We start from the raw sequence: 24,290 nt of genomic DNA on the forward strand, positions 1-24,290 counted from the left end.
GTGCGGTGCGCCGGCCGCAGCGCGCTGGCCGCGGCGGCCATTGGAGGGTGAACCAACGGCAAAGGAAGACCTTTCTCTCTGTCTCTCTCTCTCACTGTCCACTCTGCCTGTCAAAAAAAAAAATAAATAAATAAAATAAAAATAAAAATAAAAATAAAGCCAGGAGCCTGGAGCTTCTTCCGGGTCTCCCACGTGGGTTGCAGAGGCCCAAACACTTGGGTCATCTTCCACTGCTTTTCCCAGGCCACGAGCAGGAAGCTGGATTAGAACTGGCGTCAATATAGGTGCTGGTGTTGCAGGTGGTAGCTTTACCTGCTATATCACAATGCCAGCCCCCCACCTCTGCCTTTAATCTTTGGGAAAAAATGTAGTACTAGCAAACTTTTGAACTTATTTGCTAAGTTGCTTATTAAATTAAACAATCAAAACCAAGCGGCTACATATATATCTTTTTAAAAATTTATTTTCAGGACTGGCACTGTGGCATAGTGAGTAAAGCCACTGCCTGCAATGCTGGCATCCCATATGGGCACCAATTTGAATCCCAGCTGCTTCATTTCTGATCCAGCTCCCTGCTAATGTGCCTGGGAAAGCAGCAGAAGATGGCCCAAGTGCTTGGGCCCCTGCAACCATGTGGGAGACCCAGAAGAAGTTCCTGACTTCACATCCGCCCAGCTCTGGCCATTGTGGTCATTTGGGGAGTGAACCAGCGGATAGAAGATCTCTCTTTCTCTCTCTCTCTCTACCCTTCCGTAACTCTGCCTTTCAAATTAAAAATAGATCTTTAAAAAATTTTTATTTTTTATTTGAAAGGCAGAGAGAGACCATGAGTGCTGTCTTCCATCTACTGGGTCACTCCCCAAATGCTTACAACAGCCAGAGCTGGGCCAGGCCAAAGCCAGGAGCCTGAAACTCAATCTGAGGCTCTCATGGAGAGAGGCAGGGATCAAGTACTTGAGCTATCACCTGATATGCACTGGCAGGAAGCTGGAACCAGACAGAGCCAGGAGTCTGGCATTGTGGCACAGCAGGTTAAGCCACTGCCTGCAATGTGGTATCCAACACTGGAGCATGGGTTCAAGGCTCGGCTGCTCTGCTTCTGACCCAGCTTCTTGCTAAGGCACCTGGGAAGGCAATGGAAGATGGCCCAAATACTTGGGTCCCTGCCATCCAGGTGGGAGACAAGGATGAAGATCCTGGCTCCTGGCTGGGCCAACCTGCAATTGCGGCCATTTGGGAAGTGAACCAGAGGACAGAAGTGCTCTCTCTCTCTCTGTCACTTTGTCTTTCAAATAAGCAAGATAAAATGAAAAAGAGGAAGAGGAGGAGGAAAAAGTAGAGGAGAAGGAAAGAAAAAGAGGAGGCGAAAGAGCCGCAACGCAGACACCCCAATCTAAGTCCCAAGTGGTGTCTCGACCCACTGTGCCGAGGGCCCGCCTCTAACACGCCTACTGTTCATGTTGGGTCCTTGGCACGTTATGCAAGCCACACCTCCCCTGAAGGGAGTGTGTTCACCTCGCCCAGGAAGACTGGCACCGGGGACAAGCACGGGACTCAGAAGACCTCTGGCCTTCTCTGAGTGACCAGGAACGGTCACCTAAGCATTCTGGACCTGTCTCCACTACCGCGGTCCAGCCCGGAGGCCTGGAGTGGCAAACAAGACACCAGACAGCAGAGTTTTATAGACTACAAAGCAATATGCAAAGATTAATCACTAGTATTCCCATCTGCATGCCAGTGCTGAGCAAGCCCCTGTCACTAATGCTCTCAATAAACGTTTGTGAAACAAATTAACAGCTCAAATGTTTCAGGAATCCAGATCAATGAGAGCCACAGCCTAGAAGCCTCCGCTGTGCTACATTGATCTCACATGATGTGGGAAGACTTCGCTCTTACAGCATCACTGCTTGTTTAGTAAGGATCAGAACTGACTTATTAAAATTCAGGGTTGTCAAAACGCCTCGGACTGACTCTTCTTCCTGCTCGGATCATTTTTCTGTCTATTGGCACTTCCACCACACAGCGGACAGAAATGAGGGAGCTAACAAGCTGTGGATCAGTCAATTTTGCAAGTTTTTATGAGTGCCAAGAAAGGCCTCAGAGAGATGGATGTCACTTTGTGTCTTTGGTTTCAATTTCAACTGATACTGAGAAGTGCCAGCTTTATTCTCTGGCCAAGAAATATTACAACATACAGATGACAAAGTTTAGTATTTATTTGAAGGAAGGAAAAGTAAAAGAACATAATTTCACCAAAACACTCCCTAGTCCATTCTTCACTTTTATAGATAAGAGTGCTCCGGGGTAATGCTCCACGTTCAAGCCTCAGTCCCTAGTCAGACTGTTCACTGAGTCCAAAGCTGCTCTCTTTCTTCTTTAACTGGGAACACATTCCACGAGGCATTCCTGACCACGAGCAGCATACAGGCAGCAGGCCGACTGCAATGCCCTCTGGTGGTTTAAAGATCTCTTCATATCAACAATTAAAAAAAAAAAAAGAAAAGAAAAGAAAAGCAGGGACTGGCATTGTACCACCATCCCAAATGCGCTCTGGTTGAGCCCAGCTGCTCCACTTCTTTTTTTTTTTTTTTTTTTTTTTTTGACAGGCAGAGTGGACAGTGAGACAGAGAGACAGAGAGAAAGGTCTTCCTTTTGCTGTTGGTTCACCCTCCAATGGCCACCGCGGCTGGCCCGCTGCAGCCGGCACACCGTGCTGATCCGAAGGCAGGAGCCAGGTGCTTCCTCCTGGTCTCCCATGTGGTGCAGGGCCCAAGGACTTGGGCCATCCTCCACTGCACTCCCTGGCCACAGCAGAGAGCTGGCCTGGAAGAGGAGCAACCGGGACTAGAACCCGGTGTGCCGGTGCCGCAAGGCGGAGGATTAGCCTAGTGAGCCGCGGCGCCGGCACCACATTATTATTATTATTATTATTATTTTTTTGACAGGCAGAGTGGACAGTGAGAGAGAGAGACAGAGAGAAAGGTCTTCCTTTTGCCATTGGTTCACCCTCTAATAGCCGCTGCGGCTGGCACGCTGCGGCCAGCACACCGCGCTGATCCGATGGCAGGAGCCAGGTGCTTCTCCTGGTCTCCCATGGGGTGCAGGGCCCAAGCACTTGGGCCATCCTCCACTGCATTCCCTGGCCACAGCAGAGAGCTGGCCTGGAAGAGGGGCAACCGGGACAGAATCCGGTGCCCCGACCAGGACTAGAACCCAGAGTGACGGCGCCACAAGGTGGAGGATTAGCCTAGTGAGCCGCGGCGCCGGCCCACCACATTATTTTTAATATCCAAAAAACTGGAAACAACCTAGGCAGCCCATCAAGGGAAGTCTAACTAAATAGCGATACACTCATAGAACATAATTCTATGCTGTACCTAAAACCATTCCATAGGTTTTTATTGACATTAAATTATATTTGGGATGAAATAACCACTCATTTAGCCATATTTTGATCCCATTTAAGAAAAACCCCAATTTGTAATATATCTGTGTATAAATAAGTTTAAATTAAGATTGAACAGATATATTGAAATATTAGCAAGTTTTTCCAGTTCCCGTTAGGAGGGATATGCATATATATATATATCTTCCTCCTTTTCATTATTTTTGTAATGACTGTATTACTTTTGCAAGGAAAAAAAATTCTAGAGCTAAAACAAAAATCTGAAACCAAAATAGAAAGTACCAATCTTCCAAGTGGCATGAATCAGTGAGAGATTATTGGGTCTAACACCAGGAAGTCTGAATTCCTGTTTCAGACTTCTAATCCTGTGCTTCGTGATCTGGGCCAGACTTACGTCTCAATTTCCCACCTACACTGTACAGAGGCAATTAAAAGACATTTCACAAGAGACAAAATGAGTGCATTCCAAAAAACCCCAACACTATAAATGCTACACCTACAAACCAGTCACAAGTTAAAAATGAAAAAAGAGGATTTTCTCAATTTAAAACTTCTCCTGCACCTAAGTCTTCACTGTTCTTATAATTTCTAGTACACTAACGAAGCAAAATAAAGTACTCAGAGAAAAACCTCGACTAGTTTTCCACAAACGGCACTGGGAAAACTGGGCATCTCCATTCAAACGAATGAAGTTAGACTTCTTCTCTAGAACAATGCCAAAAGAAATAACTCAAACTGGATCAGATCTAAATGTTAAGACCTAAAACTATAAACCTCTTAGAAGAAAACATAGGGCAACGGCTTCATGACACTGATTTGGCACTGATTTCTTAGGTATTACACCAAGGCACACACCACGAAAAACAACCTGGGCTTCGTGAAAATTTGCACCAAAAGATACTTTCAGCAGAGTAAAAAGACAATCTATAGAATGGGAGACAATATTTGCAAATCATATATCTGATAAGGGGTTAATATCTAGAATATAGACAATTTCTGAAATTCAACAAAATTTGATTCGTTTCTTCAGAGAAGATACACAAATGGCCAAAAAAGACATAAAAAAGATGCTCAACACCACTAACCATTAGCAAAATGCAAATCAAAATGACAATGATTTATCATACTTATTAGGATGGCTACTATCCAAGACCAGAAAACAGCAAGTGTTGACCAGAATATGGAGAAACTGGACCACTTGTGCACTGTTGGAAGAATGTAAAATGGTAAAGTCACCTTGGCAAACAATATGGTAGCTCCACAAAAAAACTAAAAATAGGGGCTGGCACTGTGGCGTAGCAGGTAAAGCTGCTGCCTGCAGTACCGGCATCCCAAATGGACACTAGTTCAAATCCAGGCTGCTCCACTTCCAATCCAGCTCTCTGCTGTGGCCTGGGAAAGCAGTGGAAGATGGCCCAAGTCCTTGTGCCCCCGCACCCACATGGGAGACCTAGAAGAAGCTCCTGGCTCCTGGCTTTGGATCGGTGCAGCTCCGGCCGTTGTGGCCATCTGGGGAGTGAACCAGCAGATGGAAGACATCTCTGTTGTTCTCTGCCTCTCCTTCTCTCTCTGTGTAACTCCAACTTTCAAATAAATAAATAAAATCTTTTTTTTTTTTTTTTTTGATAGGCAGAGTGGACAGTGAGAGAGACACACAGAGAGAAAGGTCTTCCTTTTCCATTGGTTTACCCCCCAATGGCCACTGGGGCCAGCGCGCTGCGGCCAGTGCACTGCGCTGATCTGAAGCCAGGAGCCAGGTGCTTCTCCTGGTCTCCCATGGGGTGCAGGGCCCAAGCACCTGGGTCATCCTCCACTGCACTCCCTGGCCACAGCAGAGAGCTGGCCTGAAAGAGGAGCAACTGGGACAGAATCTGGCGCCCCGACCGGGACTAGAACCTGGTGTGCCGGCACCGCAGGCAGAGGATTAGCCTAGTGAACTGCGGCGCCAACCTAAATAAATAAAATCTTAAAAAAAAAAAACCCTAAAAAATAATCATATGATCCAGCATTTCCCCTTCTGGGTGTACTGTACCCAAAATGATTAAAAGCAGGGTCTCCAAGAGATATCTGTATATTCACATTCATAGCAGAATTATTCACAATAGCTAAACTGTGCAATAAAATGTTCACCGATAGATAAATGTGACATATACTTCTAATGAAATATTACCCAGCCCTAAAAAGGAAGGAAATTCTGACACCCGCTGCAATGTGGGTAAGTCTGGAGGTCTTGATGCGGAGTGAATGAAGCCAGTCACACAAAGACAAGCACTGTGCAATACTTATGTGAGGCCCCTGGAATAATCAAATTCCTAAGCAGAAAGTAGAATGGTGGTTGCCAGGGGCTTGGGCTCAGGTTACCAGGGGGTGAGAGGAATGGGGAGTTAGCCTCTAAGGAGTACAGGGTTTCAGTTTTGTGAGCTACAGAGTTCTGGAATGGAGAGTGGTGATGGTTGCACATTAGGAAGATATTTAATAACCACTGAACTGTATACTTAGACAAGATGGTACGAAAAAAAAAAAAAGAAAAAAAAAAGAAAAACTCGACCAGGTTCTGGACTGTTTTGCAAGCGCCTGTTCGTGCAGTGAGGAAGCGGATGTGCAGGCTCAGACCTCGACAATGGCGATGACTCACAGGGAGCACACACTGCTCTCACAGGCTCTCCCTATAGAGCTAAAATGAAACATTCATGTTATATCCAATTTTTTAAAAGAATGTTTAAGATTAGATTTTGGGGCTGGTGCTGTGGCATAGCAGGTAAAACCGCCGCCTGCAGTGCCAGCATCCCATATGGGCGCTGGTTTGAGACCTGGCTGCTCCACTTCCAATCCAGCTCTCTGCTGTGGTGTGGGAAAGCAGAAGATGGCCCAAGTGCTTGGGCCCCTGCACCAGCATGGGAGACCTGGAAGAAGCCTCTGGCTCCCGGCTTCAGATCGGCTCAGCTCCTGCTGTTGGGGCCAACTGGGGAGTGAACCAGTGGATGGAAGACCTCTCTCTCTTTCTCTGCCTCTCCTTTTCTCTCTGTGTAACTCTTTCAAATAAATAAATAAATCTTTCAAAAAAGATTAGATTTTAAATTCTTAAGAGTACAGGACTTTCACCTTCTTCCTTCAGACCAAACCGTCAGGTAGGACAGGGTCCTTCTTTGTCACATGACCCAGCAGCCTGGGGCTCTTTCTGCTCCACTTCAACATTTGTTCAATCCAGAGGTCAAGAAGCTTCTGGACTTAATTCAAACGACTGTGCAAATAACAAAGCATCATCCTCTTCAACTTTGCCAGCGCTGTTTTCTTCCCCTGCCAAGAAGGTCCTTTCCCCACCAGTTGGTGGATCTCCTGGTTCATGTTACACAGTCCAAGACGGAGTTAGGCCTGGCCTACCCACGTTCCGAAGCAACTCCTGAACAACACATTGCTCATCAGAACTCATCCAGTGGCAGAATTCTAAGCTGCTATTGTCTGTCTGACTCCCCAGCTGAGCAATGAGCTGGATGAGAACAGAGATTGAATACTGCTTATTTGCATAATCCTAGCAATCGGCATAGTGTTTGGATATGGTAGACAATCAAGAACAACTTTTGAATAAATGAATAGAATGTCAGAGCATGAATTTGCAATTTAATAATAGAGTCCTCCGTATGATAGCCATGTAGGGAACGACCTACACAATCAGCCGTCCTGTCAATGAGTGCTACAGAAACTGACGCAAAACAGGAATGAACACACATGAAACAATCATATGGGTGACGCTATTAGGGTAGATAATTTGGTGATTCCTTTAAAGCAAAGAAATAATGGATCTTTAAAGGTTAAAAAAAGTTAACTAGCTAGCAAAACAATACATACTTCAAAAAAGTAAAATAACCAATCTTATGAAAAAGAAACTCCAAAAACTGATAATCAAGCAAGAAAATACCAGAGTATGAACATTCTAAAAATACGTCAGTTTTTAAATTAGCAAATAGATTGAGAAATGTTGGCCCTGTCTTTGTCCAGAAACACAAAGCTGGGGGCTTACAGTGAGCAAGACCTTCTGCTTTCTGACGAAGACCCATTTCCTGCCCTAACAACCTCCGTCTAGAGGAAGACACACAGGGATACACAGTCCTCTGTGAGTCCAAACACAAAGGGCAACGATAGACAGATGCACAAAACATTATGGGAGGGGCCGGCGCTGTGGCATAGCAGGCCATGTCTCCACCTGCAGCACCGGCATCCCATATGGGCGCTGGTTCTAGTCCCGGCTGTTCCTCTTCCAATTCAGCTCTCTTCTACGGTCTGGGAAAGCAGTAGAAGATGGCCCAAGTCCTTGGGCCCCTCACTTGTGTGGGAGACCTGGAAGAAACTCCTGGTTCCTCACTTCAGATCAGCTCAGCTCCGGCCATTGTGGCTATTTGGGGAGTGAACCAGCAGATGGAATTCCTTTCTCTGTGTCTCTCCCTCTCTCTCTCCGTTTCTCTGCTCATCAAATAAATAAATCTTAAAAACAACAACAACAAAAACCATTATGAGAGTCAAAGCAAAGCGCCAGAAAGGCTGCCAGGAGTGGTGGATGCCAGACCCGAGTAGGAATTCCCTGGGAGTAGCAGGAGGAGATTCCCAACAGGCCAGAAAACAGATACTGAGGCAAGAACCAGCCCTGGAGCGGCTGCATGTTTCCCGGCGAGCCCTGTGGCATCACGTTGGGGTACAGACTGTTCATTAAAGAACTAACCACACCGTTTCGATCACACAACTCCCAGGGTCCTAACAGGGAACCACACCCTGGCTTAGACGGCTTGCTTTCAAGGACATTTGAAGGATGCAGTGTCGCAGCGGAGAAAGTTTGGGGATCGGCCTTAGTTTTGAATCCTAACCCCGACTGACGAGGCGTGTGAACTGCAGATAAGTTACTTTGCAAGCCTCAGCTACCTCCCCTGTTAATGGGAGTGAAATCCGCACATCTGGAGTTTTATTATGAGGACATCCAGATGTATGTGAATCAGCTGTCACTGGCACTTAGTAGGCACTTTACTTACCCATTCTCAGGCTCTGTGATTAGATCCACACTGACTTCTCCTTCCCCTTCTACATCGTTACCAACTGGACCCCAGAGGCTGGCCTCCACAGGCCACGATCTCATAAAGATGGCACACATTCCGGGGGTCTCTCCTTGCTGAGTGCTGGCCTAGGCTCTGGTTCCACTCTCCCTGGATCCTCACACCATCTTTTGATTTCTCTTTCAGTCTCTAATTTTTTTCTTTTCTTCTAAAAAGCCCCTGGGAAACTTTCTGCTGGCCCACTGATTTCAGGGGTTCTCAGGGATTAACAGTATGCCCCACCGAGAGCAGTAACCCAGGCGCCGGCGCTGTGGCGCAGCGGGTTAACGTCCCGGCCTGAAGCACCGACATCCCACATGGGCGCCGTTTCTAGTCTCAGCTGCTCCTCTTCCAATCCAGTTCTCTGCTGTGGCCTGGGAAAGCAGTAGAAGATGGCCCAAGTCCTTGGGTCCCTGAACCCACATGGGAGACTCGGAAGAAGCTCCAGGCTCCTGGCTTTTGATCAGCACAGTTCTGGCTGTTGTGGCCAACTGGGGAGTGAACCAGTGGATGGAAGCCCTCTCTCTGTCTCTGCCTCTCCTCTGTGTAACTCTTTCAAATAAATAAATAAATCTTTAAAAAAAAAAAAAACAGTAACCCAGAGCTTTTCTTCTTTTTAAAATTTATTTTTATTTATATGAAAGGCAGAGAGATAGACGAGAGAGAGAGAGATCTCCCATCTGCTGGTTCACTCCCTAAATGCCCCCAACAGGCAGGACTGGGCCAGGAAAGGACATGAGCTTGGGTCTCCCAGCCGGGTAGCAGGTGTCCTGAGTTCTTGAGCCATCACTGTTGCCTGCCAGGGTATGCATTAGCCGGAAGCTGGAATCAGAAGTGGAGCCCAGACCTGAGCCCAGGCGCTCTGATGTGGATGCAGGTGTCCCAAGCAGCAGGGTAAATGCTGTGCTAGGTGCTGGCCCTGCCCAAGGTCATTTCATTTGTTTAGTAGCAAAACCCTCCGGGGTCTCAGCCACATTTCTGAATACACACATATCCTACAAATGAGCCTTCCTATCTGATTCCGATGACATTCAACATGGCCAGCAAGTAATTCACCTGCCCAGAGAACGGGCCTTCCTGGACTTGTGGCCCTGGGCTCCATGACGTCACTACTCTTCAGCTTTTTTTTTTTTTTTTTTTTTTTAAATTTTTTTTTGACAGGCAGAGTGGACAGTGAGAGAGAGAGACAGAGAGAAAGGTCTTCCTTTTGCCGTTGGTTCACCCTCCAATGGCCGCCGCGGCTAGCGGGCTGAGGCTGGTGCACCGCGCTGATCTGATGGCAGGAGCCAGGTGCTTCTCCTGGTCTCCCATGGGGTGCAGGGCCCAAGCACTTGGGCCATCCTCCACTGCACTCCCTGGCCACAGCAGAGAGCTGGCCTGGAAGAGGAGCAACCGGGACTAGAACCCAGTGTGCCGGCGCCGCAAGGTGGAGGATTAGCCTAGTGAGCCGCGGCGCCGGTGATATTCTTCAGCTTTTCAAAAGATCAGGGTGAATCACGAGCTGGGTCAGTGACTCTTTTTGTGACTGAACCAATACACATTGTACTGATTAACAGGTAGGTGTTTGAATACTGAATAAAACATAAAATTGATAGATTGACTTCTCAAAAACAGAAGTTAAATCTAGCAATTTTATGTTTTATTCAGTATCCAAACTGAATAAAAAAAAGTATTCAAGAAGCCATTCACTGACTGAATGGCTCTCATAAATGCTCACAATTTAAACAAATCAAAAGAGAAAATACTGCCCAAAGTAAAACCAAATGTTTTTCTTGGTTCGCCAGCATTTATTAAGCACAGATACAAGGGGTCTTCATGGAAAATTGAATTAGAAGTTTATTTTGAGGAAAAAAAATGAAATTCATGGTTTTTCCATAATACACATTTTCCACAAATCTTCTGAAGTGCCTTTGTGTCTTCCGCATACTGTGCTAGAGGTTTACACACAATACACACACCCCTACCTCACTTAATCCTGCAAAAACCCATGAGAGGTGATCGTTTCCAGTCGACAGAGGACCCAGGCTCACAAAGGGTAAGCGGTTCGTCTGCAGCCACAATGTGAAGAAGTGACAGAATGAAAACGGGAACCCAGGCCAGGCTCAAAATCCAGAGTGCCTGCTACTGGACACAGTTGCACGACTTAAACAGCTGTCTCCCTACTAACACTGATATGACACTGTCTTTGTAATATTTACCTAGCTCTTCTCACGCGAGAGCAGCGTGCTAAGTGACGCATGTGTACGAGCTCACTGAATCCGCGCGGCCGCCGGCAGAGGGCGTTTACAGGGCCAGGCTTTCCATTTTACGGCTCAGGAAACGGACTTTCATAAAAGCTCAGGGGTTGCTTTGTTTCCACATCTGGTAAGGAGTAGGGCCAGTGTGAACTTATTTCTAATTCCAGAACCCACACTCTTTTCAGTTTTTAAAAAAAGATTTATTTTAGGGCTGGTGCTGTGGTATAGTGGATAAAGCTGCCGTCTGCAGTGCCTGCATCCCATATGGGCGCCGGTTCGAGTCCCGGCTGCTCCACTTCCAATCCAGCTCTCTGCTGTGGCCTGGGAAAGCAGTAGAGGATGGCCCAAGTCCTTGGGCCCTGCACCCGCATGGGAGACCAGGAGGAAGCACCTGGCTCCTGGCTTTGATTGGTGCAGCTCCGGCCATTGCGGCCATCTGGGGAGAGAACCAGCGGATGGAAGACCTCTTTCTCTTTGCCTCTCCTCTGTCTGTGCAACTCTGACTTTCAAATAAACAAATAAATCATTTTTTTTTTTAAAGATTCATTTACTTATTTGAAAGGCAGAGTTACAGAGAGAGGGAGAGGCAGAGAGAGAGAGATAGCCCACCCACAAATTCACTCTCCAAACAGCTGAGATGGCCAGGGCTGGGCCAGGCTGAAGCCAGGAACCAGGAGCTTCATCCCAGTTTCCTACATGGGCGGCAGGGACCCAAGCACTTGGGCCATCTTCTGCTGCTTTAGCAGGGAGCTGGATAGGAAGGGGAGCAGCTGGGACTTGAACTGGCAGCCGTATGAGATGCCAGTGCTGCAGGCAGTGGCTTAACCTGCTGTCCCACAGCTCCGGCCCGGAAGCCCCATTCCCTTAAGCATTACTCTAGACTGCAGGAAACTCAGCTCCGGTCCTGGGTCCCACCAGGCAAGTCATTTAAAAGTTTTGTCTCAATTTCCTTGTTAATTAAATGGGGGTATTGCTACTTGTCCCTACCTATTTCACAGAGACACTGGGATTATAAAACGAGAACATGAATAAGCTTTAAGAAGGGAAATTGCTTCATAAATCTAGATGTTGCCACAAGTTTCACTTAGATCTTCCGATCCCATGATCATAAAGGGACTGAGCTGACATCACCAGCTCTCAAACATCCTCTGAAGTGGGCTGTGTTATTATCACCACTTATCAAAGAGCTGAGACACGGGAGATGACTAAGTTGCTACTGGTGACAAAGAGGGGAATAAGACCCAAATTTCTAACTTCCACTGCCTACGTTCTCAGGGTAAAGACTTTCACATCTCAAAACTACTGTAAAACAAGCAAGAGTGGAAACATGAGTGGTTTTCAATAAGTTCATGGAAAATGTGTATTATGAAAAACCATACATGGATTTTAACAGGGGCCAGCGCTGTGGCATAGTGGGTTAAAACCCCTGCCTGCAGGGCCAGCATCCCACATGGACGCTGGTTCAAATCCCAGCTGTTCCACTTCCAATCCAGCTCCCTGCTAAAGCACCTGGGAAAGCAGCAGAAGATGGCCCAAGTGCTTGGGCCCCTACACTATGTGGGAGACCCGGAAGAAGCTCCTGGCTCCGGCCTGGCCCAGCCCTGGTCATTGTGGCCACTCGGGGAGTGAACCAGTGGGATGGAAGACCCCTCTCTCCATCTTTCTAACTGCCTTTTAACTCTTGCTAAAATGAAGATGATTCAGCAGGCCAGGCTGTGCGCTCAGGCCCTTGGCTGGTGAAGGCACTGCTGTTAAATGGACCTCAGTTGGAGTAGCAGGACACGAGGAACATCCAGAGAAATAACCTAAACCAGATGTGTGCTCTCAAAATAAAAAGCCTCCATCAAAAGCTTATAAAAGGTTGTAATATTCCGGAGCCTAAACAGGGTTTTTGCTCCCCCATTTTGTTATTTATTTTTTGACAGGCAGATTTAGACAGTGAGAGAGAGACACACACAGAGAGAAAGGTCTTCCTTTTCCGTTGGTTCACCCCCCAAATGGTTGCTATGGCTGGCGCGCTGTGCCAATTCAAAGTCAGGAGCCAGGTACTTCTCCTGGTCTCCCATGGGGTGCAGGGCCCAAGCACTTGGGCCATCCTCCACTGCACTCCTGGGCCACAGCAGAGAGCTGGACCGAGAGAGGAGCAACCGGGACAGAATCCAGCGCCCCAACCGGGACTACAACTCGGTGTGCTGGCGCTGCAGGCGGAGGATTAGCCAAGTGAGCAGCAGCGCCAGCCCCATTTTGTTATTTTTAACAACTGCTTGCAAACCCAATGTAACAACACCTTAATAAAGAGCAACTTTCGCGACAGTCTTTTGTGCTGACAATTTATTGGGGCTTACATGGATACACACAAACCTCAAGTCTTTTGCAATGGAAGAATGGATTCCAAATAAATACTGAAAAAAACTATGTCAAACACTAATGAATAGGTGACATTCAAAAATAGTTTAGAAGAGAATCATTTGAGATTAACAATCTTCATTGTCTTCCCCAAAAATAAATAGTTCATGTACTAAAGAAGATACGTCTCCTTAAGCAGGAGAAAAAAAGCCTAATAAAAGTAAACTCATGCCCACGGCACGTATTATTTTTGGGGGAGAAAATGACAAGACAAAGACATACAAAAGCATCGGATGAGAATTATATGTTGTTTCATTTGTCCCAGAGCCTGGGAGAGAGTTCAGGGAAAGCAAAGAGCTGGTAAATTTCAGAATAACTTCAGATGGGAAAGATCACACACCAGAGTCAGAGTCCGGCTCCCTTAAGAAAACCAACAAAAACCCCACAGACTCATTTTTAGATTTTCAATCATGTTTTCTTCCCATATTAGTCTACCCTCCACCTCAAAATCCAACCAGACGTCGAATATTCTGAGTTGGCAATAAGTCCAGCTGGCTGGACTCCGTTTCCCCCTTGGATGCCTTTCAGGCCAGCGAGGGTAGGACTTGTGGTGGAAGAGCCGGAACAGAAGGAGAATCCCTTCTCTTCTCAGAAGGAAACCCCTGCCGGGGCCTCTCAGGGCCTGCGCGCACTCTTCAGCCCCATGACGGTGAAGGTGGCAGCTGTCAGTTTCTCATAAACGAGGAACATGAGGGCAGCCGTGAGGACCGTCTGCAGCAGCTTGGCTTCAAGGCCTTTGTAGAGTCCCATTATCCCAAAACGCCTGGAAGGAAAGAGGTTTGAAAAAGCAAACGGTTTTCTCTGTAGAAGTCAACTCCTGCATCAAGACGCGCCACCATCGGCTACTCTGCAAGGCTTATCCTCGGAATCAAAGGGAGCAATGCAGGTTTTACGTTTCAACACAGACTTCTGTTGGCGAAGCACTTCTTACCTTTAAAGACATGTGGAGACTGATAAAAGCTGAGTACTCAGGAGCCATCTGCACTGTGTTCGTATTCCCCACTAATTAGCAGAAAGCTGACAATATCCCACCGGTAGGACACAGATCCCAAAGTCTCCTAAAACCATATTAATGCCAGAATCTGAGATCTAAGAACTTCCAGATCTTGACTTTAACACTTTCCCAGTTCAACAGTGGTAGAAAAACTGCCATTTTAGTCTCAGAAAGAAGGTGGCGTGGTGAAGTGGATTAAGGTGCCCACAATGCCAGCATCTCGTGTGAGTGCCAGTCCAACCTCCGGCTGCTCCACTTCCGATCCAGCTCTCTTGTGTCTGGGAAAGTGGAGGAAGATGGCCCAAGTACTTGGGTCCCTGCCGTCACGTGGGAGACCTGGATGGAGTTCCAGGCTCTGGCTTCAGCCTGGCCCAGCCCCAGCAAGGATGGCCATTTAGGGAGTGAACCAGCAGATGGATGATCTCTCTCTCTGTAACTCTGACGTTCGAACAAATAAATAAATCTTAAAAAAAAAAAAAAAAAAAAAACCATGGAAAGACACCAAAAGCCTCCCGATCTCAGAATTTCTATAAATTTGACCCTCTACCCCAGGGTTCTCAAATTCAGCATGGTACCCCAACCACTCGAAGAAGATTTCCAAGTCAAGTCTAATCGCAGAGATTCTGCATCATTAAGTTTGGGATGAGACTCAAGACTGCATTTCTAACAAGCTTCCAGGTGACAAGGATGATGGCGCCAGCCCTGAGACCCCACTGCTCTCAACTGGGAGGCGAGGGCTTTGGGAAAGCCCGGAGTTAGAGGAAACGACCTCTCCACAGCTACCGGCTGAAAGTGAACTCCCAGGTACCAGCCCATTAGCAACTCTGGGACTATAAACAGTGTGCAGATTGGGACATTAATCGGTGCTCCATTCAAAAACAACATAAATTCATACACCTAATGTATCTGATGTATGAAAGCCCTCTCTGGGGGAAGACTGTGATACACAGGAATAAAAAGACTTGACCCTGAACTTCTAGTTCACTGACTAATCTGAATTAGGTTAACCCAAGGAATTCCCCTTCAGTGCTCCTCGAGGCAAGGTACACCCGCATTAGAAGCACCAGGGTTTGCTTAGAAATGCAGATCACCAGGCCCCACCCGAGACAGGAAGCACGGATGTGCACTTTAAGAAGTACATCAGCTGATTCTTAGCCACACACACTGGGAGAGCCTGACACGGTAATACTGTGCTATGCATTATGGTAGCCACTAATCACGTGTGGCAATCAAAATTTTTAAAAACATGAAATCTAGTGTCTTGGTTATACTGGGCATATTTCTTTCTTTCCTTTTTGAAGATTTATTTGTTTAAAAGTCAGAGTTAGAGAGAGAGGTGCAGAGAAAGAGAGAGAGAGAGCTCTTCCAGCCACTGCTTCACTCCCCAGATGGCAGTAGCCAAAGCCAGGAATCAAGACCTTCACTCGGGTTTCCCATGAGGGTGGCAGGGAGCCCAAACACTTGGGTCACCTGCTGCTGCTTTTCTCAGACCACTAGCAGGGAGCTGCATCTGAAGCAGAGCAGCTGAGACTTGAATTGGCATTGATAAGGATGGCTGGCGTGCAGGCGGTGGCTTTACCCTCTACGCCAGCGTATTTCACAAGCTCTACAGCCACATGCGGGTAGCGGCGACTCTGCTGGGCAGTACAGACACGTCCATGAGCGCAGAGCACTCCGACTAAGGCAATGAAGGCTCCTCATTCATGACAGTGTCCCCGCGTTTGAACATCTGGTTCTGCCTCTGCGTTGGGCAAGTCACTTTGTTTCTCTAAATCTGTTCAGTGATCTGTAAGGGGCGAATATAACCACTAATATCCACTCAATATCCATTGAGTCAGAATCAGATGAAAGAGGAGAAAACTCACCTTTGAAAACTGTATATGCTCAGAGTTCCACCTGACATGACTCTCTTAACTTTCTGATTACTACATCTTTTCTAACCTTTCCCAGTGCTGGTAGAAATAGAAACTGGCATCACTTTTCTTGGGTCACAATTTGGCACTAATTTTTAAAGTTACAAAATGTCAAATTGTTGTATGTTCAAACTCTTTGGCCAGGTAATTTCACACACAGGAACTTTCTCTACAATTATACCCACTCAGGTGCACAAAGCTAAATTTACGGGCTATTCACGCAGCAACGTTTGCAAAGGCAGAAACCCAGAAACCACCAGAATACCCATCAGTAAGTGCTCTGGTAAATAACTGCTGGCACGTTATGTAACAGGACCCAGGCAGTCACCGGACAAAAGGAGTCCACACATACTGAGATGTAGGGACGTTTGTGATTTTTGTTAATAAAAACCTAAGCTGCATACATGTTACACAAATGTTTTATGCAATGTTCTGGAAATAGACTCCTTAACAGTGACTACCTTTTGGAAAAGGAATAAGGAGAAACACAGAAGATAAAAACAGGAGTGATGTACCCAGGTCCTTGGAGCCTAAAGCTGAGCTGACTTCAGTTTGATGAGAGCTGACTGACATGCATCATCACGACGCATCGGCATGTTCAAGACAGAACCCAGTCCTCGCGCCCCTGAGGGCCACCCTCTCCATCGACCCTGGCCCCAGGTCCCGGCTGATGTGCTCTCTGACACTAAAGGTCAGTGTGCATTTCCAGGCTTTCATAGAAAAGGAATCCTCTAGTGCCAATTCCTTTTTGTCTGACTTCTTTCCTCAGCATAATTCTGAGATTCCTCCACGTTGTTGTGTGTATTAGTGATTCCGTCTTTTTCAGAGTCACTTTCCACCGTATGAGTATATCACAGCTTATGTACCTATTCACCTGGTGACGGATATTTGGGTTGTTTCCAGTTTTTGACTCTCAGAAAAACCCCCTATTTTTTTTTTTTTTTTTTTTTTTGACAGGCAGAGTGGACAGTGAGAGAGACAGAGAGAAAGGTCTTGCTTTGCTGTTGGTTCACCCTCCAATGGCTGCCACGGCCGGCGCGCCCCACTGATCCGATGGCAGGAGCCAGGTGCTTCTCCTGGTCTCCCATGGGGTGCAGGGCCCAAGTACTCAGGCCATCCTCCACTGCACTCCCAGGCCACAGAAGAGCTGGCCTGGAAGAGGGGCAACCAGGACAGAATCCGGTGTCCCGACTGGGACTAGAACCCGGTGTGCCGGCGCCGCAAGGCGGAGGATTAGTCTAGTGAGCCGCGGCGCCGGCCTTCCTTACACTTTAACAGGTCTGTTTTTTGTCAGGTTTTTGCCTTACGACACAGCTGCCCACGTGCAGAGATAACCCTGGGCAAAGCCCTGCACATCACGCGGCGTGGGCACACACTGGTGGAGCCAAAGACAGCAGGACAGCACTGGAACTTAAGTGCACTGGAGCCTGTTCAGAAGCGAAAGGTGCCTTCAAACAGACACCTGGGCTGAAAAAGCTCACAACCACCCTGGCCTGATTCCAAGCCCCTCCGATCGGAACCTGCCTTGCCACGTGTTTCTGCCTGCCGGCTTCCTCCTCCTTGGTGCATGAAGTTTAGGTTGAGGAGGCAGATCTGAGTCATTTTTGCCGGCCTCCTGTGGAACCTTTCTGTTCCCAAAAGACCAGCACTGCAGAGTGTGACTGGGAGCAACGCCCAGGCAAACCTGCCTCACTCTCCATCAGACAGCTGGTCCCCTGAGGCGTCTAAGTTTTTAAAGAAAACGCCAAAACGTTTTACAAAGCAGCTGTACTGTTCTATATTCCCAGCGGCAGCACAGGAAGGGTCTGTCGCGCCACCTCCTCGCCAGCAGCTGATATGGTGTTTGTTTTTTATTTTATACTGACTCTTTGTCTTTGGTATTTTTCACCTCAAGCTGCTAGAGTCTGAATAGGATTTGGCTCCCCAAACTCATGCAGACATTTAACCCCAAAGTCTTTATGTTAACGTTTGATGGATTAGGGTGGAGGCTTGGTCCGATTACGGAATCTAAAGGTGAACTTCAAGAAACAACTGGACTTTAGGGTGGCGAGAGTGGGCCTGTGATGAATCATGACCACACAGCAGGCAGAGGAAGAGTGCTGCTCCCTCTCTCTCTCTCTCTCTCTCTCTCTGCTGCCCGACTCGCTCTGTGATACTCCCTCTGCACACTTTCAGCCACCCATGAGACTCCTAAACCAATGGGGATGCCCAGTCATGGACTGGGAACTTCCAAACCTGGCAGCTGAAATAAGCTTTTTCCTTTGTAAGCTAGCTCCTCTTAGGTGTTTTAAAGTAATGGAAAGCTGACTAACAGAAACGTGTTTTTATAATAAATTTATTTTCAAAGTATCCTATATCAGGAACAACAATAAAGTTATATTTGGCAGCCTCTGCTTCAAACAAAGTCCCTGGCTTAGTTGACTTTGCCAGGTGTCAGTTTCTGGAAACAAAAGAGGGGACTAACAAGGGCTCCTCCTACTGCACAGAACCAGTGTCAGGATTAGGGACATGGCCCAGGTACAGCATCCAGTTCAGGGTCTGCCACTCAAGCAGCGACTCTCTCACCACCACCACCGTCACGATAGTGACTTTTCCCATCAGCACCACCATGATACTTCTTGCTGCTTTTCTTATCCCGCAGCATCATGCTAACTGACTGTCATTTCTCCTTCCACTGCCCACTTCCTTCCACTACCACCTCTCTATGCAGATGTTACACTCCTAAGACAGGCCACAGGAAAGGCCGTCGACAGAACAGTCTATCAGATTATCAGGAAGAGTCCCTTTCTGAAGTACCCAAATTTGTAACTAACACAGAATAAGGACACAAACTTTTCCCCTACAATTTCCCCAAGTGCTGCCACGTCGTGCTACGCTCCTAAGCTGAGACGTCTGAGCACAGCGCACAAGGAAGAGGCCGGAGAGGCCGCAGCGCAAGGGGAGCACACCTTCCCCTCCCTGGCAGGGACCAGCCACAGGAGGCCAGGACGCGAGCCGTCAGCACAGCTCACCTCACTCGCTGGTGAAGAAGGTAGAGCACATTCCGAAGACTCCCCAGCGTTCTGTTTTCTGGGTTTAGTCTGTGACGTCCAAACTAGGGAAGGAGAACAAAAAGATAAATCATTATTGCTGCTTTCTTTATCTTAATTTTTATCTGGAGAGGAAATTATGTTGTACCAATAATGTCTTACAGTGTACAATAATAAAAACATCCAATTAGTACCACAGAACCATCAACTCTCTATTTTTCATTTAAATAATGAAATATTTCGGGGCCGGCACTGTGGTTTAATACACTAAGCCTCTGCCTGTGGCACGGCATCCCATATGGGTGCCAGTTTGTGTCCTGGCTGCTCCCCTTCTTATCCAGCTCTTGCTTATGGCCTGGGAAAGCAGTGGAAGATGACCCAACTACCTGGGCCCCTGCACCCATGTGGGAGACCTGGAGGATGCTCCTGGCTCCTGGCTTCAGATTGGCTCAGCTCTGGCTATTGTGGCCATTTGGGGAGTGAACCGCTGGGTGGAAGACCTCTCTGTCTCTCCCTCTGTCTGTCTATAACTCTACCTCTCAAAGAAATAAATGAAAATACATTTTTTTCAATGAAGCAAGCATGAGGATTTTCATTTTACAGAAAATTATAGGGACAATTCTGTATCAAAAACAAAAAAATGACCAGCATATTAATTCAGTTTTTTTTTTTTTTTTTTGACAGGCAGAGTGGACAGTGAGAGAGAGAGAGAGACAGAGAGAAAGGTCTTCGTTTTGCCGTTGGTTCACCCCCAAGTGGCCGCTACGGCCAGCGCGCTGTAGCCGGTGCACCACGCTGATCTGAAGGCAGGAGCCAGGTGCTTATCCTGGTCTCCCATGGGGTGCAGGGCCCAAGGATCTGGGCCATCCTTCACTGCACTCCTGGGCCACAGCAGAGAACTGGACAGGAAGAGGAACAACCGGACAGAATCCGGTGCCCCAACCGGGACTAGAACTCGGGGTGCCAGCGCCACAGGCAAAGGATTAGCCTAGTGAGCTGCAGCACTGGTGTTTTGTTTTTTGACAGGCAGAGTTAGACAGTGAGAGAGAGTCAGAGAGAAAGGTCTTCCTTCCGTTGGTTCACCCCCCAAATGGCCACTATGGCCAGCGTGCTGCGCCGATTGGAAGCCAGAAGCCAGGTGCTTCCTCCTGGTCTCCCATGCGGGTGCAGGGCCCAAGCATTTGGGCCATCCTCCACTGCCCTCCCAGGCCACAGCAGAGAGCTGGCCTGGAAGAGGGGCAACCGGGACAGAATCTGGCGCCCCGACCGGGACTAGAACCCGGGGTGCCAGCGCTGCAGGTGGAGGATTATCGGCTGCTAAACTTCTGATCCAGCTCTCTGCTGCGGCCTGAGAAAGCAGTAGAAGATGGCCCAGGTCCTTGGGGCCCTGTACCCACGTGGGAGACTCGGAGGAGGCTCCTGGCTTTGGATCAATGCAGCTCCGGCCGTTGCGGCCAACTGGGGAGTGAACCAGTGGACAGAAGACCTCTCTCTCTCTCTCTCTCTGCTTCTTCTTTTCTCTCTGTGTAACTCTTTCAAATTAATAAATAAATCTTAAAAAAAAAAAAGTGTAAATTAGATTACATTATTCCCCAGCTCACAGTGCTTCCAAAGGTTCCGAGTGTGCTGAGAGTACCTATGCGCTCCCTACAGCCCCCACCTACAACCTCCCTGAGACTTGTCCAGCCTCACCCTGAGCCACCCTACAGCCACCACCTACAACCTCCCTGGGACTTGTCCAGCCTCACCCTGAGCCACCCTACAGTCCCCACCTACAACCTCCCCGGGACTTGTCCAGCCTCACCCTGAGCCACCCTACAGCCCCCACCTACAACCTCCCCGGGACTTGTCCAGCCTCACCCTGAGCCACCCTACAGCCCCCACCTACAACCTCCCTGCGACTTGTCCAACCTCACCCTGAGCCACCCTACAGCCCCCACCTACAACCTCCCCGGGACTTGTCCAGCCTCACCCTGAGCCACCCTACAGCCCCCACCTACAACCTCCCTGCGACTTGTCCAACCTCACCCTGAGCCACCCTACAGCCCCCACCTACAACCTCCCTGCGACTTGTCCAGCCTCACCCTGAGCCACCCTACAGTCCCCACCTACAACCTCCCTGGGACTTGTCCAGCCTCACCCTGAGCCACCCTACAGCCCCCACCTACAACCTCCCTGGGACTTGTCCAGCCTCACCCTGAGCCACCCTACAGCCGCACAGGCTCCTTTCGGTTCCCAGGATGCACCACGCTCCCTCCTCTCTGGCAGGGCTCAGTCCTTATCTTCTTTGCATCTTGACTGGAATGTGCTCCTCCCGCTACAAGATGATCCCCACACCCGGCACAGAATGCAGTTTGCTTCCTCTACAGCGCTCTTCTCATTTCTAACGACCTGTTTACTTATTCTGCTGGTTTATCTGTTCACTCCCCTTTCCACTAGCTCTAGGAGGGCAGGGACCGTGACTGTGTTATTTACCATTGCGTTCCCAGCTCCTCGCGCAGAGTGGGTGCTTAGTGTAAAATACACCGATTGAATGAGTGAAAAAACAGAAATCTCAAAGTCCTGTGGGAAAGGTCAATTGCACTCCTCCTCAGTGCACCAACACGAGCCCAGGACTGCGCAGGGAAGAACCTGCCCTAGGGCACCACGTGAATCAACCTGCAGAAGGACGCAAACACATGCTTTCCAGAGGTGGTTAAAGAACACTTCTGGGGCCGGCGCTGGGATGCAGCAGGTAAAACCGCCTCCTGTGATGCCAGCGTCCCCTGTGGAAGCTGGTCCCTGTCCTGGCTGCTCTACTTTTTTTTTTTTTTTTTGAAGATTTATTTGTTTATTTGAAAGTCAGAGTTAGACAGAGGCAGAGAGAAAACTTCCATCGACTGGTTCACTCCCCAAATGGCTGCAATGGCTGGAGTTGGGCCTAGGAGCTTCTTCTGGGTCTCCTTCGTGGGTGCAGGTACCCATATGGGATGCCGGCACCACAAGCTGTGCTTTACCCACTAAGCTACAGCAACAGACCCTGATCTACTTCTGAACTAGCTCCCTGCTAACAGCCTGGGAAAAGCAGCAGAAGATGACCCAAGGGCTTGGGCTCCCTGCCACCCACACAGGATACCTGGATGAAGCTCCTGGCTTTGGCATGGCCCAACCCTGGCCACTGCAGCCATCTGGCCACTGCAGCCATCTGGGGAGTGAACCAATGGATGGAAGGTCTCTCTCTCTCTCCCCCTCTCCCTCTCCCTCTAACTCTGATTTTCAAAGAAACTAATCTTAAAAAAAATAAAACACTTTCCACATAGGACTTTTCTGTTTACTTAAGAAACTGCCAACACAAACATCACACCAAGCCAAACAGGGAGCCAACTGAAAGCCAGCCTGGTGAGCAGAACATCAAACGTGGAAAATGGAAGGGTCACGTCAACCTAGACAGAAGGCTATGCATTCACGCAGGGAGACCCCAGCACTCACCCTCAGAATTGACTGTATCGTCTGCAAGGGATAGGTGACTGTGGTGGCAATGGCTTTGGCTACCGCACCGATGACAAACACATCCAAAGACGAAAGCTGGAGAGCAAAGAAAGAAGGACGCACGTCAATCGGAGCAGTGAGACAGTGCCGCCTCCGCGGACCACCTGGCTGCTTCCAAAACCAGGAGTTACCTTCATCCGTTTCTTTAACAGCTGCCGTTTCAAACCTTCATAGAACATGAACTGGATGGCAGGATTGAAGACCAGCAGCAGGGAGGGGAACGTGCCATTCCACAGAGCTGAGAGTCCTTCATCTCGAATGATCTGATGAAAAGCATCTAAGCAAGAAACCGGGGGCTTGTGAGAAGCAGGACGATGACTCCCAAACGGGAGAGGGCGATGTGGGTCTGTCTTGGTAACAGACAGACACCAGCAGTCACAGAGTCCCTGAGGAACCAAACGCAATTACTGGCAATCTTCCTACCTACCTAGAACAGCACATTTTCCTAAGTACATGCACCACCAGGAACTCTGAGCTACAGAACTGAAACACTTTGTTTTTCAACAAGGTCCTAGTGAAGATAAGAGTGTTTCCTGGAGGCCCATACACAGGATTTGACTTGTGTTCTTGTTACAAAAACAGATGCATGGGAAACGAGAACCTGGCAACCTGGAGCTATTACAAACCAGAGGCTGGAAGATACCACATGGCAATCTTGTATCTTTATCCCAAAACAACACTAGGGAAAAAAATCAGTAGACAATTCGTCAGCAGTATTCACTCTGCGCCTACTGCACCACCTACACTTCTTAAGAGAGGTGTCCTTCTCTATCCCTTGTCCTGGGCTTGGTCACGTGATGTGCTTTGGCTGGCAGAGTCTCAGCAAAGAGGCAAACGGGGGCTTGAGTTCGGCTTGTACAGTTGAGTGTGTCCCCCTGTGCTTCTGCCATCAGCACGACAAGAACATGCCAGGAGGTCCTGGGAAGAAGGTATCTACACACGGTGCCCAGGCTGGTCCTGGGAGAAGTTGTCTACACACGGTGCCCAGGCTGGTCCTGGGGAGAAGGTGTCTACACACGGTGCCCAGGCTGGTCCTGGGAGAAGGTGTCTACACACGGTGCCCAGGCTGTTCCTGGGGAGAAGGTGTCTACACATGGTGCCCAGGCTGGTCCTGGGGAGAAGGTGTCTACACACGGTGCCCAGGCTATCAGGCTCAGGTCAGCCTGGATGAGTAAACCCCTGTGAATCCAGACACATGAGCTAAACCCCTGTGAATCCAGACACAATAATCCCTCAGAGCCGAGATGCGAGGCTGTATGCTATGTAGCTTTACCACAGCAACAGATCCCAAGTACAAGAGAAGCAAAAACTCTTAAAAAGGAACACGTCCAAGAGATGCTTACCAAGGATGCCTTTGTAGTTGGTTGGTACAATGTCTTCATTCCTAAATTTTGCCCCTTGTAGCTTCAGTCTGGTGTTTACTACCCAAAGTGGAGTTGTTAGCAACACATTCACCACTCCTTTAAAAAGAAACAGGGCAAGACAAAGGGAAAGCAAAATATAACCTTTCAAGCTTTGCCATTTCAAAGTACACATCAGTACTCCATGCCTACTTCTGTCATTAATGTCAGGTGGGGTGTCCCTTGTGCCAGAGCACAACACAAGCCCCATAATCAGAAGCAATGTGGAAGCCTTGCTGACAGCAAAGCCAGCAGCAGCAGCGCCTCTTCACAGGAGGAGTAGTGGGCTCCTCGCTTGC

General features: G+C 48.3%; 1 protein-coding gene across 14 annotated transcripts in view; it reads right to left on the reverse strand.

The window, feature by feature from the left end:
• SLC25A17 (solute carrier family 25 member 17) overlaps positions 1-24,290 on the reverse strand; it is a 114,334-nt gene that overhangs the window by 49,195 nt on the left and 40,849 nt on the right. For 7 of the 14 annotated variants that reach the window (XR_016217045.1, XR_016217048.1, XM_008275178.5 and 4 more), the window contains 5 exons: positions 23,935-24,051; positions 22,723-22,868; positions 22,532-22,627; positions 19,046-19,128; positions 13,038-13,890 (listed from right to left, as the gene is read on the reverse strand). Coding sequence is in view for 10 of the 14 variants with exons in the window: in XM_008275178.5 (XP_008273400.1) it covers positions 13,743-13,890; positions 19,046-19,128; positions 22,532-22,627; positions 22,723-22,868; positions 23,935-24,051 (590 nt within the window). In the remaining 4 variants the exon portion in view is untranslated. Of the gene's footprint in view, positions 1-13,037; positions 14,186-19,045; positions 19,129-22,531; positions 22,628-22,722; positions 22,869-23,934; positions 24,052-24,290 lie in introns of those variants that run through there. The other 7 variants (XR_016217046.1, XM_017350926.4, XM_089309004.1 and 4 more) reach the window with 3 other exon arrangements.

The sequence above is a fragment of the Oryctolagus cuniculus genome, chromosome 11 (assembly GCF_051225735.1).
Source record: "Oryctolagus cuniculus isolate XC-2025 breed Fujian yellow rabbit chromosome 11, ASM5122573v1, whole genome shotgun sequence".
Taxonomy (NCBI): Eukaryota; Metazoa; Chordata; class Mammalia; order Lagomorpha; family Leporidae; genus Oryctolagus; species Oryctolagus cuniculus.